Below are 18,322 nucleotides of genomic sequence, written 5' to 3' on the forward strand. Positions count from 1 at the left end.
GATACTGTACTAATCTATGGATCCTTTTCTTTCCATTAAGTTGTGAACACATGGAAATTTTTTATGCAGATTCTGCACCAAATACCACATGAAAATAAACGTTTTAAAGTCAGCTGAACAACGAGCTTTCTATTTATTTGAATGAGAAAACGGGCCTTTAGTGTATATGTCATGTTTTTTTTCTGCGCATTTTTTAACATGGTGAAAAAAAAAGTGAATTCTTTGGTTGCTTTCTGCATGTAAATTGTGGAAAAACACATGTTTTTTTCATAGTTTTTATTGTGGTTTTTTATGCTGTTTTCGGAAGTTCTTTTCAGTGTAAACATGTCAAAAACCACAACATATTCATACACCCCATATTAGAGCATGTTCACGTGAGTTTTTTATGTGGATTTTGAAGATGATCCACTTCAAAAATCAACAAAAAAGACCCTTCTAAGAGTATGTGAAGCCCCCTTCACATGTCAGTATCTCTAGAACATGTGGTGGCAGTTTTCACATAAACCGGAGACATTACACACGTAGACACATTATAATCATTGTGGCTGCTCACATGTTCTTGTGTTTACACGGACCGTGTGCTCCTGTGACCTACATGTGGACATGTCGTTTTTTTTTCAGCAGCAAAAAAATCAATATGTCCCGCATTCGTGCACACGGATGTCATAAAGTGTGTCATCCGTGTGCCGTCCCTGTAAGACCTACCAGAATAGAATTCGGAATAGAAATGACAGATGTTGAGGTGTTAGATGTGCAAAGATATAGATAGATAGATAGATAGATAGATAGATAGATAGATAGATAGATAGATAGAAAGATATCCGTGAGATATATAATTAGTGCCATGCATGTGTAGTTTACGGTACATTATTTAGCAAAATACTGAATAAATAAATTAAAAAAATTGGCATGTGGTCCCACCTATTTTTAATACCCAGCTAAGGGAAAGCAGACAGCTGTGAGATAGTCTTATTATGCTGGGTAGGGCCCCAATATTAGCCTCATAGCTGATATTTTTAATAACCAGTAAAGGCAAAGCAGACAGCTGCGAGCTGATATTAATAGGTGAGAAAGTTCATGGAGATTGGCTCCTTCCCAGCCTAATAAGGCTAGCCCTCAGCTGACCCAGAAAAGGCATATCCCTTATATGGGCCAATTCTGGCTCTTAGCCTCGGCTTTTCCCAATTGTCCTGGTGCGGTGGCAATCAGAGTAATTGGATTGTGGGGTTGATGTCAGCAGCTAGCACACACACACTCACAGAAAAGTCCTTTATTTATAGAAATCCTTAACCATAGAAATTCCCAGTCTATTAAAATCAGATATCAGCTGATATTAATAGGCTGGGAAGCTCCATGGTTATTGGGCCCTTTCCAGCATAATACCAGTTCACAGCTATCAGCTTTCCCTTAGCTGGTTACTAATAATAGGGGGGACCCTACCCCAGTGTTTTTTTTTATTAAATTCAGTAAACTACGCACACATTGCATGATTTAATTCTAAAATGCCATTCCTAAAAGTCTACTTTACCTTGGTCGGCTCTCTGTGTTCTCATTCATCGCATTATCGGAGTCTTCGGGCTTGGGGTCGGGTAGAGGGATAATGTAATCGCTGTCATTTGGTTGGACAGCTGAGTATAGAATATTGGAGATGCTTTCTCCCTCGTAGACAGGGTTATTTATTTTAGTTGCTCGGGGCCTCACTCGTACCACAGCGGGGTGATCACTTCTTAAAAATTCTTCATTCACTTGTTTGTATCGCTGTAGTTTAAAGGAAAAAAAATTACTATGCTTCCAATTTCTATTCGTGCTTTTGCTATGTTTTGCATATTTTATCCTCTTATACCCTTGATAACAGTTCCGTGTCCACTGTAGGAATCGGTCTTGTAGAGATTATAGGAATTGAAATAAACACTATACCTGTTTGTAGCCATCGACTAAAAGGTTTCCTGTGAGAGTCACCAAGTTGGAAAAAGTTGGCCTCTTCTCAAACTTTTCATCCCAGCATTTCTGCATAATATCATAGCTGCAAAGAAAAAAGTTTAGGTTACTTTTTAAAGGGGCCTGTCACCAGATCCAAAGTGACCAGGTTTTGCTCATATTTTCTTCCCCCTGCTTCCCTGTGTTTCCAGATTTTTTTTTTTTAAATCTGCTCTACGGTTCAAGAGATATGGACCTTTTTATTTGTTTCTAGTTTTTATGGTCTTTACGAGGAGGCGTGGTTCACTTGGCGATACTAAAGACCCCGCCCTCCAGGAATCCTGTGAGCCATGCCCACTTAGTAAAGTCCATAAAAATTAGCACTAAATGAAAAGTTGAATATCTTTGGAACAGTATGGCAGATTTAAAAAAAAACAACAAAACACTGGGATACTCAGAGGAGCAGCCGGAATAAAATCAGAACAAAAACCGGACACATAACCTGGGGACAGGTCCTCTTTAAATAGCTTATAGAACAAGATTGTGCTATACAGTATAGGTATAGAATATACGAAGGAAATATTTATGAAATCCTAGCTCAAATTACTACTAAATCAATTAAAATAATTTAAATTATCAATGTTTTTCAAAGTGTATTATCCAGATGTTCCCGTGCGCCAATGGAAAATTAGGAACAGGGCCTCCATTCAAGCAATAATATTAGATTTTTTCTTATGGTATCTGGCAGAGAATCTTTTCGGCAAGACCCAGTCACAAATTTTACGACTAGACGCTCTATAGCTACTTCCAAGGTAGTACCATTCTTGTAAGTTGCGCTTGGAAGGGTAATCCGGTGAAAATGAAATTCTGACTTTTAATGCATTTTATGAAGAAAGGACGTGTGCTAATCTCGTTATAGGTTATGGTTCAGAGAGAAGTTCTGCACAAATTCTTGTCACTTAGTAGCTAAGATTTTGGCTACAAGAACTGGGCCAGCGTTCTCTATGTGCTCCACAGGAAAATGATGGTCTGTCTTTATGTTAAGCACTCCTTTGCCAGATGGTCATTTTGACTTGACTTCCCTATTAAAGTTGATGTAATTTCCACTTCATGTCTAGTTCTTATTCTTCTCCTGCTTTTTAATTAGAGGGATTTCTTCTATTTGTTTTTCTGATTATTTTTTACTTCCCTAATTTTTATTTTATTATTTTAATCACAAAATTAAAGGTTTGGACAAATGTTTAGTACTGTTGACTTGCTGTTGACTTGCTTAAATAGTATCCCATTACATCAGTATTGCACTTTAGATAATGTATCGACTATCCACTGAATAGGTAATAATTCTTAGATGGGTGTGGGGTCCACATGGTCATCCCCCCAGGCACAAGACCGCGCCCAAGAAGAGATGTATGGAGCACAGTGCTAGTGACATAGACTTTGAATGGTGTGCAGAGCACATGCATGACCGGCTGTTATATTCCACTCCTGAATAGTGGCCGGAAGGAAGCAGACCGAATACTGGACATAATGATTTATAAATATGCTCTCTAATTTCCTCTCTTTGGGCCAGCAATATAATTTCATATCTCTAATACTTAATCTCAAACAGGCACTTATATCGACTTCACACCCTGTCCCTAGAACAGTGTTCGTCAACTCCAGTCCTCAAGAGCCACCAACAGATCATGTTTTCAGGATTTCCTAACTATCGTACAAATTATTTAGTTATCCCCTATGTCATATTAAGGAAATCCTGAAAACATAATCTGTCAGTGGCTCAAGAGGACTGGGATTGGGTAACATTGCCCTAAAAAGTGACTATACATTTTGCGTCAATTTCTTTGCTGATCTTTGTTCTTCTTTTGCCTCCTCTGCTTTTAGTGTTCAGGTCCTCTTCAAGAGCAGTGGTAAGGCTACTTTCACACTAGCGTTAACTGCAATACGTCGCAAATGCGTCGTTTTGCCGAAAATACGCATCCAGCAAAAGTTCTTGCTGGATACGTTTTTTCGTCATAGACTAACATTAGCGACGCATTAGCGACGCATTTGCGACGCATTGCCAAACGTCGCGTCCGTTTTGCGACGCTTGGGCGTGTGTTAGCGGACCGTCGGGAGAAAAAAACCTTACATGTAACGTTTTTTGCTCCCGACGGTCCGCTTTTTCCGACCGCGCATGCGCGGCCGGAACTCCGCCCCCACCTCCCCGCACTTCCCCGCACCTCACAATGGGGCAGCGGATGCGTTGGAAAAATACATCCGCTGCCCCCGTTGTGCGGCGGAGACCACGCTAGCGTCGGGAACGTCGGCCCGACGCACAGCGACGGGTCTTTCCCGACGCTAGTGTGAAAGTAGCCTTACATGTAACGTTTTTTGCTCCCGACGGTCCGCTTTTTCCGACCGCGCATGCGCGGCCGGAACTCCGCCCCCACCTCCCCGCACTTCCCCGCACCTCACAATGGGGCAGCGGATGCGTTGGAAAAATACATCCGCTGCCCCCGTTGTGCGGCGGAGACCACGCTAGCGTCGGGAACGTCGGCCCGACGCACAGCGACGGGTCTTTCCCGACGCTAGTGTGAAAGTAGCCTAAGTCTAAATTAATGCTGGGGGATGGATTCTCGCTGACGACGTCAATGCTTTGTCCATCCTTACGAATAGTTGTTTCGGTTAAGCATTGAAGTGGACAACACTATGCAGATCACTACTGTGCCAAAACCAAAACTGCAAGGGTAAATGAATGCTCATCAGGGATGGACGTAAAGGTGACCTATCAGGTCTCCCATGCCCTACAACCCAGCAACATACATACAGTGGGGAAAATAAGTGTTTGATACTCTGCTGATTTTGCAAGTGTTCCCAACTACAAAGAATGGAGAGGTCTGTAATTTTAATCGTAGGTACACTTCTACTGTGAGAGACAGAATCTAAAAATCAAAACCAGAAAATCACGTTGTATGATTATTAAATAATTAAATTGCATTTTATTGCATTAAATAAGTATTTGATCACCTACCATCAAGCAAGAATTCTGGCTCTTACAGACCTGTTAGTTTTTCTTCAAGAAGCCCCCTACTCTGTACTCATTACTTGTATTAATTGCACTTGTTTGAACTCGTTACCTGTATAAATGACACTGTCCACACACTCAATCACACTCTAACCTCTCCACCATAGCCAGGACAAAGAGCTGTCTAAGGACATTAGGGACAAAGTCGTAGACCTGCACAAGGCTGGGATTGGCTACAGGACAATAGGCAAGCACTTTGGTGAGAAGGCAACATTTGTTGGCACAATTATAAGAAAATAGAAGAAAAACAAGATGACTGTCAATCTTCCTCGGTCTGGAACTCCGTGCAAGATCTCGCCTCATGAGGTAAGGATGATTCTGAGAAAGGTAAGGAATCGTCCCAGAACAACACGAGAGGATTGGGTCAATAACCTGAAGAAATCTGGGACCACAGTCTCAAACATTACCGTAAGTAACACATTACGCCGTCATGGATTAAAATCTTGCAGAGCACGGAAGGTCCCCCTGCTCAACCCAGCACATGTCAAGCCCATTTGAAGTTCATCAATTACCATCTGGATGATCCAGAGGAGGCATGGGAGAAGGTCATGTGGTCAGATGAGACCAAAATAGAACTTTTTGGTATCAAATCCACTCGCTGTGTTTGGAGGAAGAAGTAGGATGAGAACAACCACAAGAACACCATCCCAAACGTGAAGCATGGTGGGGAAAATATCATAGTTTGGGGGTGCTTTTCTGCAAAGTGGACAGGATGACTGCTTCGTATTGAAGGGAGAATGGATGGAGTCATGTATCGAGAGATTTTGGCTAACCTCCTTCCCTCAGTAATAGCATTGAAGATGGGTCGTGGCTGGGCCTTCCATGACAATGACCCAAAACACACAGCCAGGAATGCCACCGTAAGAAGCATTTCAAGGTCCTGGAGTGACCTTGCCCGTTTCCAGACCTGAACCCAATAGAAAATCTTTGGAGGGAGCTGAAATTCAATGTTGTCCAGTGATATCCTTGAAATCTGAAAGATCTGGAGAAGATCTGTATGGAGGAGTGGGCCAAAATCCCTGCTATAGTGTGTGCAAACTTAGTCAAAAACTACAGGAAATGCCTGACCTCTGTCATTGCAAACAAAGATTTCTGTACCAAATATTAAGTTCTGTTTTTCTATTGTAGCAAATACTTATTTCATGCAATGAAATGCAAATTAATTATGCAAAAATCATACAATGTGATTTTCTGGATTTTTTAAAGATTCTGTCTCTCACAGTTGTAGTGTACCTACAATAAAAATTACAGACCTCTCCATTCTTTGCAGGTGAGAAAACTTCCAAAAAATAAAATACCATACTTATTTTCCCCACTGTATAAATGATGAAATTCCCTGCCTAGCCAACCCTGTATAATGCTATTCACTGAAATCCTCCCCTTTTCAAGGCCAGCTCATGCAAATGTATTATCACAACCACAGGGGAGTGATACCATGGAAAGAGGGCTGACTAGACTGGGAAAGTAACACCCCATTGACTAGTCAAAGTCCTAATTAACATTCGAAAAGCGGAAGTTAAAACTACTTTCTTTAAACATAGATTTCAGTGAATAGAATTGTACAGTTATGATTAGGCAGGGAATTTAGTCATATATATGTTAATGCTGCTTGGTTGGAAGACATGGGAGACCTGACAGGTTCCCTTTAAGTTCACATCAGCAGCTTATGTCCAATCCTTAGCACATGTAAGGCAGGAGAGGTGTGGTTTAGACTTACATTTCGGCAGCGACCGTGCTGGATTAAAAATGGCCCCAATGCCAGGAGCAGAGGAAGAGGCAATGAGAGAAGATGGGAGGTCAGCCGGTATAGTGAATATGCATGCAAAATGTATAGTGACTGGTGAAGGACAGGATGGAGGGTCACTTTAAGGGTTAATTTCATAGGAAGCCAATTAATTTATCAGCATGGTTTTAGCATGTAAGAATAAACAATATTATATGTACTGTAGAAATCCTACCCAACCACATGAGAACAAACAGACTTGGCTGGATGGATTCAATCTCAGGACCCCAGTGCTGGTCGTCGTTTTCGATGTATGATACCTTTGTATTTGTTTGCTTTTTCAAAGCAGTTTTTATTGTTTGGTTTTTTTATGTAAAAAATTATTAAAATAACTGTAAACTAAATCTGTTGTAACTTACACTTCTTCTGAGGCGTACGATGGTTTTGACATCCGATAGCCTCGCTTTATGGCATTGTAGAACTGTTCATTCATTGCCAATTCCGGGTATGGTGTGCCACCTATCGGGATGGATAACATTTGTATGATATGTATGTACACTTTCACATAAATTTATCATAGATGTATATTATGTTTTAAATGGAAATTGTGGAAGATTAACAACCAAATGGAATAAGGAGATTGTATAGGAGGAAATCACAGTGAACATGTAACTATGCTATAGGTTACTTGGGTAAAAAATCTTTTCCCACACCTTATTGAAACATCCATTCATTTCGAACCATTGACTGATATCTTAAGAAGAGAAAGTCCAAGCCTTCATTACTTCTTGTGCTAAAAGTGTAATTTCTCTGGGAAGGAAAATCCTGCAGTTTCTTATTACCCAATTGGAAAAGGGAGAAACCCACCAGAGCTTTGCTCTGAAGCTATATGGTCTACTTATGTGGTGTGCCTACTTTTGAGCTCATTGCTGTCAGTTACAGCTGTGTAATACACAATTTTTACTGTGCGGGGCACTGGTGAGATATTAAACACTTTCTAGTTATTCCATAGATCAGAGCTGATTGCTGGAGGTCCAAACAGCAGGAGACTGTTGGATACAAATTCTTTCATGCCTCAGGGTTCATACTTATAGGTGAGCTAATGATGTATGAACACTAGTGTTATAGATTCCCAGATCATCTACAATAGTGCCATGAAAGCAGTTCGTTTGAAAACATGTCCTAGCTAGCTGAACGTAAAAAAAAGGTGTTCGGATATATCCTCCTGCCCAATCTGGTGGGTCAGTTACAGAGGCAACCTTCAGACAAGCATCATGCACAGGTCAAATTCTGATCCTTGCATAATACTTGCAGGGTGTCAGATGGTTGACTCCGGAACTGTCCCATTCAGCGTGCATTTGAGACTTTCCTTGCCTGAAGTAAGATCTGGTGGGAGTATATGTCTACATAATCACTTTGAAGTCAAGGACATCCATCTAGGTTTGTTGGTCTTACTTTGAAACCAATGGAAATCCAGAACAGCAGTATTTCGAGAATGTTTTTATTAGTGTTTCAATGAACAATTTGTCAAGATTCCACCAATCACTGTGTCCTAAGGACGCTGTGAGTGACAGCTCAATTGCCCAATCTGGCGAGGGCTCCTCCAGGTGTCACCAGTTTAGGGTGATAACCTGGCTATTTAGCTAAGGAGTCAGAAGTCAAATGCCAGGAGACTACGCCAAAGACAAAAGGGATATGACAAAAGAATAGTCAAAGGCAAAGTCTGGGGTCAGGCAACAAAGATCAGAACATTGAGCACAGAGCAAACTCACCACGAAGCAAGGCTACGGTTGGCAATGGTCTGACCATGGCCAGCCAGCTAAATAGCCAGGTAATCATTCTGAATGGGTGACCCTTGGAGGAAACCTCGCAGACCTCACCATATTGGGCAGCTGAGCTGTCACTCACAATACTGACGGCCCATCACGCCCCTGCTTCTGATTGGGCTACTAGGCTGTCACTCACAATACTGACAGCCCAGCACACCCCTGATCTTATAGGGTGGCTGAGCTGTCACTCACAGCGTCCTTAGGAGACCATGAGTGGTGAAATCGTGACACAATTGTTAGCTAAGTATGCAATTAATGGTTAATTGAGTTTGAAGTTATCCCTTATTCATGGAAAGGTGACAATTTCCTGATTGCTAGGGATCCATCCTCTGGAACACCCACCAATCCCAAGAATAGGGGCTTTGAAGAGCCCTGGGTTAATGGAGCATTGGTCGATCAAGTGCAATTACACATCATTCATTCTTATAGGAATGCCAAAGACCAACCAAGCACTGCACTTGACTATCTCCAGTAGTCCCATTAAGAATGGATAGTGAGGAGGTGGGCATCATCGACCACCACTTCAATCACATGGGGCTCTTCCTCAGGATCAGTGAGGGTTACAGAGATCAGACCACCAGTGATCAGGAAGTTATCCTCTATCCCAATATTTTGATAACTTTCTAATTTGAGAATACCCCGTTAAGGTTCAGGCTCCTTTTGTTCGCACTATGAGTAAAAAGTGTTACTGTGACTATCATTTAACTATATCACATTCGTGCCCTAACCCAGGCATTTTGACATTAACCCTAATTCGTGATCAACATTTCTCATACCCAATGTGAATATTTCCCAGAGAAGGATTCCAAAGGACCAGACATCGCTGAGAGTTGTGTACAGATTGTTAAAAATGCTTTCAGGTGCCATCCACTTCAGAGGAAGGAAAGTCTGCAATGAATGAAAAAGATTTGAGTAATTCTTAAACCTAATTATAGGTCATAATTTACACATGATAGATATCGCAAAACAGAAGTTCGGTCAGGGCGAAAGTTTCTCGTTGGTTCTAAAGTAAATATATTGGATAATAGATGTGTATAAAAGTTGCATAGTTTTAAATAAAACAAGATGTCGTGTTTGATATGAAGCATGAGAATCTATGCATGGTTTTCATTCTAAGGCCGGTGTTACAAGTCCAACATTCACAATCTAAGTATGGACAGTGATGCCAGGATTGCCTGCAGGTCTCCTGTTCCAAAACTCAACATAAGGTTGATCAATGTGGTTCAGGAGACCATCAGATTGGCTTGTGATGATGGGACTAACTTGTGTTTCTATGTTGCAATGAAACTCGGAAGCTTTTATTTTAAACTTTATTGCACAATTGGTGCCATATACTTCTGCTTAGGAAAGTTTCATACATGTGGGAGGCAAAGTAGAATGCAATATATAAGACAAGATCTATAGAATCAAAGTTTAAAGAAAATGATGTATCTCATTAAGAAAATAGTATCCTTCTATTATTCTGTGAAGAAGTAATCACCTGCTTCCAGGACCATATATTTTAGGATTTGGTTTAGAATTTTAACACTAAATATTAGTAGAGATAATAGACCTAATTAAATGATTTATATAAAATATATTTTATATCTAGGGGCCAACATTAATTAACCAACTAAATTTTATGCCAAATACTTGGCAAAAAATGTATGTTTAGGTTTTAATTAGAGAGATTTCCATTGCCATTTATTTTTTGGAAAATCTAATTAATATTGAAGTCTTTTCAATTAGGTAAACTGTCTACTTCGGATTATTCTGATCTCAAGGCCAAAGATCAATGGCCATTCATTACGGGATAAATACGAGGCAAAAATACATTTTTGACTGGTTATCTCATAAAGACAACCCTTCTAAGGATGGACATCATTGAGATGGTTAGAAGTTTGGAACCTCCTTCTATGTCTGGCAGAACCAGACATTTTTGATTGGCTATCAAGTAATACTTTTCGTAAATGCTTGAGTTCCACATAAAGAAATTCTGAATCATCCTTTTTTACCATTCCCCTTATATTCTCGGAAATATTTTGGAATAAATTGTCAGCTAGGTAGTCCTATTCTGCTTGATAAAGAGGTCCACCAACAAAGATTCAGTCTGTGTAGATTCACGCCCCCAAGGGGCAACAAAGTTGGCAAAATATTCACAAGTTTCAGTGAAGAATAACAGGAATGGCACAATACTGAGAAGTGAGAAAAATATATTTTAATATTGTAATTTCATGAAGAATACAATTATTTATTAAAATAGACAAATCGGGGTTTGTGAAAGATGCTCTTAAAAAGTGAAACTCTTCTAAAAAATATAAACTTCAGATCACCGTTTAAAGACATGGCTGATAAGTCACAACCCCAAATTCCCTCTGTCTTGTGGAGCCTTAGTATTTTTGGTCATGTTTAGTAGAAGGAGTAGTCATGACTCATGGGTTTTCGAACATGTGAGGGAGAAAACGAGATTTAAATTTCAATGCTGTGTTATGGTGTTTCTTAATAAAGAAGTTATGAATGATTTAACAACTATTTTGATTTAACAACTACTTACGTTGCCTTTGGATATGTAGTTGGAGTCCCTCACGATGTCTCTGGCTAACCCAAAGTCACAAATTTTCACTAGTTTTCCCTCACAGATCAATACGTTCCTTGCGGCCAAATCTCGGTGAACACACTGTGGATTAAGACATATTAGAACTCGATAAGCAAACAGACCTAGCAAACACGGGTGGATATGTCTCCAGTCCAAGTGGTGCCAGATGGGTTTCGCTTTTGAGATAGTTGCAAATACCAGAGGTAGAACCCGCATCTATCGGGCTTTCATGTCATACCCTACTGATATGTGATCAAAGTCCAAGATGGCAATGAACTAATTCACTGCAACATTGTAAAATATTTTTTCGATTGACTTACATTTTTAGATGCAAGAAAGTCCATTCCATTTGCAACTTGGTAGCTGAATCCAATTAAATCAGTAAAGCTGAGGACCGGTGATTCATTGATTACAGTAGAATAGCTTGTTCTTTCTGGAGCTTTGGAATTAGAAATTAGAAAATAAATGTTACTTGGGCTATAAACATGACATATCTTGAAGAATAATCCTTTCAAAATGCCCTGCTTGTCTGCTTGGGATTCTCCTCTATTAGCCAAATTGCAGAGGAATAAAATAAATCTTTTTCTAGAAGGCCAAGCCCAGAATCTGTAACATGTGTCTTTGAAATGTATGTCTGGCCATAGTTTACCCTGCTGGTAATGGGATTATTGGTTTTTTTGTTTAATTGATCCTGGGCGAATCAAGTAGTATATGAACCAGAAATTCAAAAAGGGGTTGTGAAGCAGAAGCAGCTCCTTAAATTAATTATTACTTAAAAGAAAAGACTGAGTCTGGAAATACGCATTCATGAATGATGGCCGAACCCACCAGTGGGACCAGATTATTGGACCTTCCAAACCCTCTCCAAAGAGATAATGTTAAGGCAAAGAAAGGCAGGCAAGTTGAATTCAAATGTTCTTTCTTTTTGCTGTCAGGTTAATCTGCTGCCACCAGAGGTCTGGCAGCGGCTTAATTTCCTGTCGACAGAATGAGCAGGTGTATAAGGGGTTATGAGGCTTGTTCAGTTCATAGCTTTCTAATGTACATGGCCAGTCTAACATTTTATCATCTACAATCTGTTTTTTCAAAAGCAGCACCAACTCAGCCCCATTCTTTCACCGAATAGCAGACAATGTCAATAGACAGAGCGGTGCTAGTCTTGGAAAAAACAGATTGTTGTCCTTAATTGATTGTTGTCCTTAATGTGATACTGACCAGAATTGGAGTAATGTTCTAGTTCATAGGTGGTTCCATAGTTGCAAGGTTCTATCTCAGCATATTTGATTTCATCCTTAAGGTCAAGCATTGGCACATAGTAAATGTCGTCTTTGCTCATGTCCATGTAACCACCATCACTTTCTACTGAAACTGAGATGTGACTGAAAAGAAAAGATGAGAGATCAGAATACTGAGAGTAGGAAGAAAGTTAGCTTGGATGTGGTTGACACGTCGGCTGGTGGCTTATCTCAGGAAGAACAATGCAATTGGCAGTCCGCAATTCGACATGTGGCATTGACATCGCTCCTGACCATCAGTCGGCTGGCACCCACATACACATTAGACTGTCAGATGAACCTGTCGATATTGGCCGGTCGGCCGACACAAGTCTAAGCTTTAGATTTGGACTTTCATGGGTGGAAACAAGGATCCAGAAAGGTGATTATTTTTGCTACTCAAGCTCTTTGTTTCCATTAAAAATGAACTGCACCAAATATATGTCCCAGCTGATTATCTCTCCTTACCTTCACTCTGACATAGTGTGACACTATATCCTGAAATGAATGGAAGAAGACGACAACTGTAGACGGATATGGTATATGTACATATATGTGTTCCAGCCTCCGGCTGTGAAGTGAATTGCACCCTCTCAAGGTTTTTGACAACATGGTCGATTAATGTATTGTCTTTGGATTGTGAGAAATTGTAGTCCTTCACAAAATTTGCAGAAAAATATGATCTGGTGCATCTGTATGAGACACTTTCAGACAAGCTGATCGTAGATGTTCATGGTTAAAATGATTTATGGCTGGTCTTAGGAGTTGTCTGCCTTTGATGGGGAAGGTCTAATGGTGTAATTTATTGACTATGAGGCATTATATTATTTTTTCCTAGTGTTCTCATTTTTATTTGGTCCAAAGAAGGTTAATATTCTAAGAACTTGATATATAATCTAATAAACATTTTAATACTATTTTTGTATAACCACAAAAATGTAAACATTGTTCTGAACTGGTTAGGCCATACGGTAATTTTTTTCCTAGAACTAACAAATCGGGATGTTTAATGAAGCACTCCTCCTCCTCCTCCTCCCATTAAAGTTTTTATCCCCTTAATATATTGCAGTCATCATATTATACAGCACTGTGTACTTAGGGTTGCTCATTTTTCCTTTCTACCCAGCTGATTCTTCTTTTTGTCCAGGTCTATGACATCATATGATTAAAAACTGACTAGCTGAATCCTTCTAATCTCTGTGTAGAAACAGGAGGTCAATTTTTCCTGTATGAGTCATAAGTCTCTGCAAAAGTCCCTGACAGAGGGGGAATCAGAGCAGCTGGGTCAGGAGTTGAAGAGGTGAATGATAAATGCAGGGGAAAGAGACTTCCTGTTTCTACATAGAGCAGAGAAAAGAGAAGAATTAGCTCGGTAGAAGGGCAAAATGAGCAATTGTAAGTACACAGTGCAATATGATATGATGACTGCAATATATTAAGAGGATAAAAACATTGATAGAAGTGCGTCTTTAAGTCAAGCCCCCAACCACTTGGAATGCCCAAAACTGTCCAAGAACACCTACTTGTGGACAGGATATACATAAACACTAACCCTTTCTGGCCCAGTAGTACTGGGAAATCCAGGGTTAGTTAGCAACTAAGAGATATGTTACAAATGGAAAACTCAAAATGTGTCCACTACTCTTCCATTCATTTCACACATGCGAAGTTTTCCAGGGTCAAAGCCAATTTGTACAGTTTACGAACATAGGTTCTACCTTGATAACCTTTGCCCCGTGGAGGCATTACTGTAGACGTCGCTTTCCTTCCGGCTCTTTTCAGCATAGTATTGGAGAAAGGTATGCTTGTTTTTATGTAGATAATCCACAAGATCTCCGTATCGGCAATATTCTGTAACTATATATATAGGCCCTAATAAAAAAAATGTAAAAGTTATAATCTGGACAATATAGTTGAGTGTTTTTATTTTTAAATGATGAAGTTGTTTTGTCCGAATAAATGTAGTCTGGACACAAAATAGTATATATTTTATGTCCTCATTTTGGTTCAGGGTGCCGGAAACACAGCACAGAAAAGGACACCCCAGCTCACTATGTGTTATGAAGCCTTACTGAGCGTTCATATCAGGGAGCTTATTAGGAATAGCTGTCAGCCGAAAGATTGTTTGCCTGACACCTATTAGTTATGTATGGCAATATTGAAAGAGTTCTCCATGAATGGAAGAAAAAAAGAAAAATAACAGAACTGTAACTTCAAATATATTCTTAATTACTTTTACTTAGCAAATCACAAATTTTTTGTCAAAAGAATAAGTACTCTAAAATGGCTGCCATCTTGTTACATCTAGTTGAAACCAGTCATAGACTGTTAATAGGACAGGAACCTTTGAACGTGTGCAGTAGGAAACTGTTGACCTTGAGATAGCTTGACAGCGAATGGCATAAAATATCCCCAGGTCACAGTAGTTATTGGAAGACAGGGTAGACAGCAGTATGAGCAGCCCCTTCTTACCTCAGCACCCTTGGTATCTCCAGAAATGGGTCAGATAGACAAGGTGGACAGCAGTGTGAGCAGCTCCTTCTTACCTCAGCACCACTGGTATCTCCAGAATTAGATCAGATAGACAGGGTGGACAGCAGTGTGAGCAGCTCCTTCTTACATCAGCAACACTGGTATTTCCAGTATTGGATCAGATAGACAAGGTGGACAGCAGTGTGAGCAGCTCCTTCTTACCTCAGCACCACTGGTATCTCCAGAATTAGATCAGACAAACAGGGTGGACAGCAGTGTTAACAGCCTCTTCTTACCTCAGCAACCTTGGTATCTCCAGAAATAGGTCAGACAGGATAGACAGTAGAATTAGATCTGACAGACAGGATGAGCCACGGTGTGAGCAGCCTCTTCTTACATCAGCAACACTGGTATTTCCAGTATTGGATCAGATAGACAAGGTGGACAGCAGTGTGAATGGCCCCCTTTTACCTCAACACCCCTGGTATCTCCAGAATTAAATTAGAGAGACATGGTGGACAGCAGTGTGAACAGTCTCTACTTACCTCACCAGCCCTAGTATCCCTAGTATTAGATCAGATAGGCAAGGTGGACAGTAGTGTAAGCAGCATCTTCTTACCTCAGCATCCGTGGTATCTCCAGAATTAGATCAGATAGACAGAGTTGATAGTAGTGTGAGCCACCTCTTCTTACTTCAGTAACCCCGGTAAATCCAGAATTAGATCAGATAGACAGGGTGGACAGCAGTCTGAACAGTCTCTTCTTACGTCAGCACTCCTGGCATCTCCAGTATTAGAACAGAGGTGGATAGAAGTGTGAACAGCCTCTTTCCTCAGCACCCCTGGTACTTCCAGTATAAGATCAGACAGACAGGATGGAGAGCAGTGTGAGCAGTCTCTTCTTATTTCAGCAACCCAGGTATCTCCACAATTAGATCACATAGACAGAGAGGACAGCAGTGTGAGCAGCCTCTTCTTACCTCAGCACTCCTGGTATCTCCAGTATTACATCATATAGACAGGGTGGACAGCAGTGTGAGCAGCCTCTTCTTACCTCAGCACCCCTGGTATCTCCACAATTAGATCATATAGACAGAGAGGACAGCAGTGTGAGCAGCCTCTTCTCACCTCTGCACTTTTGGTACCTCCAGTATTAGATAAGAGGTGGACAGAAGTGTTGAACTTGAAAGCTTCTTCTTATCTCAACCCCACTGGTAAGTCAAGTATTAGATCAGAATATCCCCTCTTTAGCATATCCCCCTACCCATGAAGAATGGGCGGGAGCTTCCTACTCACAGGCTCCTGTTCTACTAACATAGTCGGATAGGTTTCTATCAGTGTAACAAGATGGCTTCCATTTTAATCTACTATAGGGATTACCTCCCTACATAAAACTAGTACTTTTTGCTAAGTAAAAGCGTTTAGGAATTTATTGATAATGATATTTTCTTTTATCAGCTGACATTTCAACAATGCAAACCTAGATTTACCTGCTTTGGTGCAAGCAGCCAACAAATTGACAATATTTAAGTGCGGTCCCAGATGGCTCATAATCTTCAGTTCTGACATTAGTGCCTGTTTCTCACTGCTCCGAGCAGTGGCTGCGAGAAAAATGGAATATACAAAAAAAATGTTTAAATAATTTTCTAAAAATCTATAATCCCAGCCATAAAATGTTATAACACTCACATTTCAGCATTTTTACAGCTACTTTTGTGGTTGACTGAGCGTGTCCTAATCCGTGAGCTGTAGCTTCTACAACTCTGCCAAATGCTCCAGAGCCAAGTGTTCGGCCTGGAAATAAAAAGAAACTGAATTATTATGACAACTACATATTTTATGATAACACTTCTTGTATAAATGTCTGTATAGTTGTGTTTTGGGCTTAACCAGTTCCAGACTAACGAGTATTTATAGCAAAATGAGAACTCTGCCGTCACTGGATTCTTCGCCAGGGGTGTACACAGAAATCACAGAGCGCTCGGAATGGGTCCTACTTCACACTGACAAAGTTAACATCAACCATTCAATTTTATTCCCAAAATTCTGATTATTATTTTTTTTTGTAAGATTTCTTTATAAAACTATTTTTCTGACTTGATCAATTATGTAGTATCAGCTGGATGCAGCCACCACTAGAGGGAGCCAGCCTATCTCCTGTGGGAACAAAGGGTTAGGCATGTTAAATTCAACATGCCTAATCCTTCCATTACTAATATCTAAGATGGGGTGGCGAGGGAAGAGTCAGAACATCGTTACATACATTAGACGGGCTGGGCCGAGGGTTATTAAGTGGGTCATGGGGGTGAAAACAAGTTAATACTTATCCACAGGATATGAGACAACTTGTTAAACAGTTGGGATTTGGTGACCCAAAGAGAATGAATGGTGACATCTTGTGACAAGGATTAAAATTCTCTGTCGGGGCTTCAAGTTCCAGGTCCCAGTGGTGGGACACTCACCATCTGTGCAAAAGGTGCAAATTGTCTCTTCAGAGAGGAAGAGGGCTAGAACTCTAGCTCCACCTATTGGAAGCAGACGGTATTGACTTTTAGGATCGCTTCTTCCAATAGGTGGCGCTAGAGTTTTAGTCCTCTTCCAATTTACTTATTTCATTTCCCAGAGGAGCATGCCTGGCCTATAAGTCTCCTCACCCTGACATGACAGGCATGGCTTTCATTTTTATGGGCAGAACAGTAGAACAGTAGATCCTGTATGTCAATCAGAATTTCGGAAAATAAGAGACCTGGCACAGAAGACCGGAACGGAATATTAATAGACATTACATACAAAAAATAATTAAGGACTTATATCTCTACTTTTAAGAGTAATTGCCCTATATTTATTCCATGTATTCAGCTTGTTAAAGAAAAATGCTGAATTTTTCCTACACTTTTCTATGGAAATTTTGCTGAAACGAGACCTTACACAGTTCACTGACTGTCGGGGCGTTTTCCTTTTTGCGAAATAATAAGAAAAATTTATTGAAAGGAATAAAAATGCAATTAATGAATGAGCGCAATGGACCATTGCCAGCAAACAGAGGGCATGAAGAAAAGATGCAGTCCAATATAATTATTACAATACATCAGGCAGGACGCGTAGATGCGTAATGACAGCGATGAAATGCCATTGTATACGCTCGCAGCATTAAAGTTGGAAAGGATGACATTCAGGCTGAACGCAATATGTTCATATAAAGGGGTAATGATCGGCACATGGAAATGCAATGGTGGCCATCACAGGGAAATCGAAGAAAACAAGATTCATACAAATGTAGTCAAGTTTTAGAGAATATGCCCTATTGTGACTTTTGGAATATGGGTAGATGGATCTTTGTAGGCCATAAACACCGGGCACACACCCACACAAGCTCTTACCACATAGTCCTTATACAGAGCATAGTCTAGGCTTTCTCAAAAGTTCTGTTTGCCACCTCTTGGCCAAGGCAAGGTGGTTTGTCGGTATT

At 40.3% G+C, this 18,322-nt stretch overlaps 1 protein-coding gene across 1 annotated transcript in view; it reads right to left on the reverse strand.

Moving 5' to 3' along the window:
• Positions 1–18,322, reverse strand: part of PDGFRB (platelet derived growth factor receptor beta) — a 127,445-nt gene that overhangs the window by 12,325 nt on the left and 96,798 nt on the right. The window contains exons 13-22 of the mRNA XM_077266313.1: positions 16,543–16,647; positions 16,344–16,454; positions 14,101–14,254; positions 12,324–12,487; positions 11,429–11,547; positions 11,067–11,189; positions 9,310–9,421; positions 7,124–7,223; positions 1,918–2,023; positions 1,529–1,758 (exon numbers count right to left, since the gene is read on the reverse strand). Coding sequence (XP_077122428.1) covers positions 1,529–1,758; positions 1,918–2,023; positions 7,124–7,223; positions 9,310–9,421; positions 11,067–11,189; positions 11,429–11,547; positions 12,324–12,487; positions 14,101–14,254; positions 16,344–16,454; positions 16,543–16,647 — 1,324 coding nt within the window. The remainder of the gene's footprint in view (positions 1–1,528; positions 1,759–1,917; positions 2,024–7,123; positions 7,224–9,309; positions 9,422–11,066; positions 11,190–11,428; positions 11,548–12,323; positions 12,488–14,100; positions 14,255–16,343; positions 16,455–16,542; positions 16,648–18,322) is intronic.

This window comes from Ranitomeya variabilis, chromosome 5 (assembly GCF_051348905.1).
Source record: "Ranitomeya variabilis isolate aRanVar5 chromosome 5, aRanVar5.hap1, whole genome shotgun sequence".
Lineage (NCBI taxonomy): Eukaryota > Metazoa > Chordata > Amphibia > Anura > Dendrobatidae > Ranitomeya > Ranitomeya variabilis.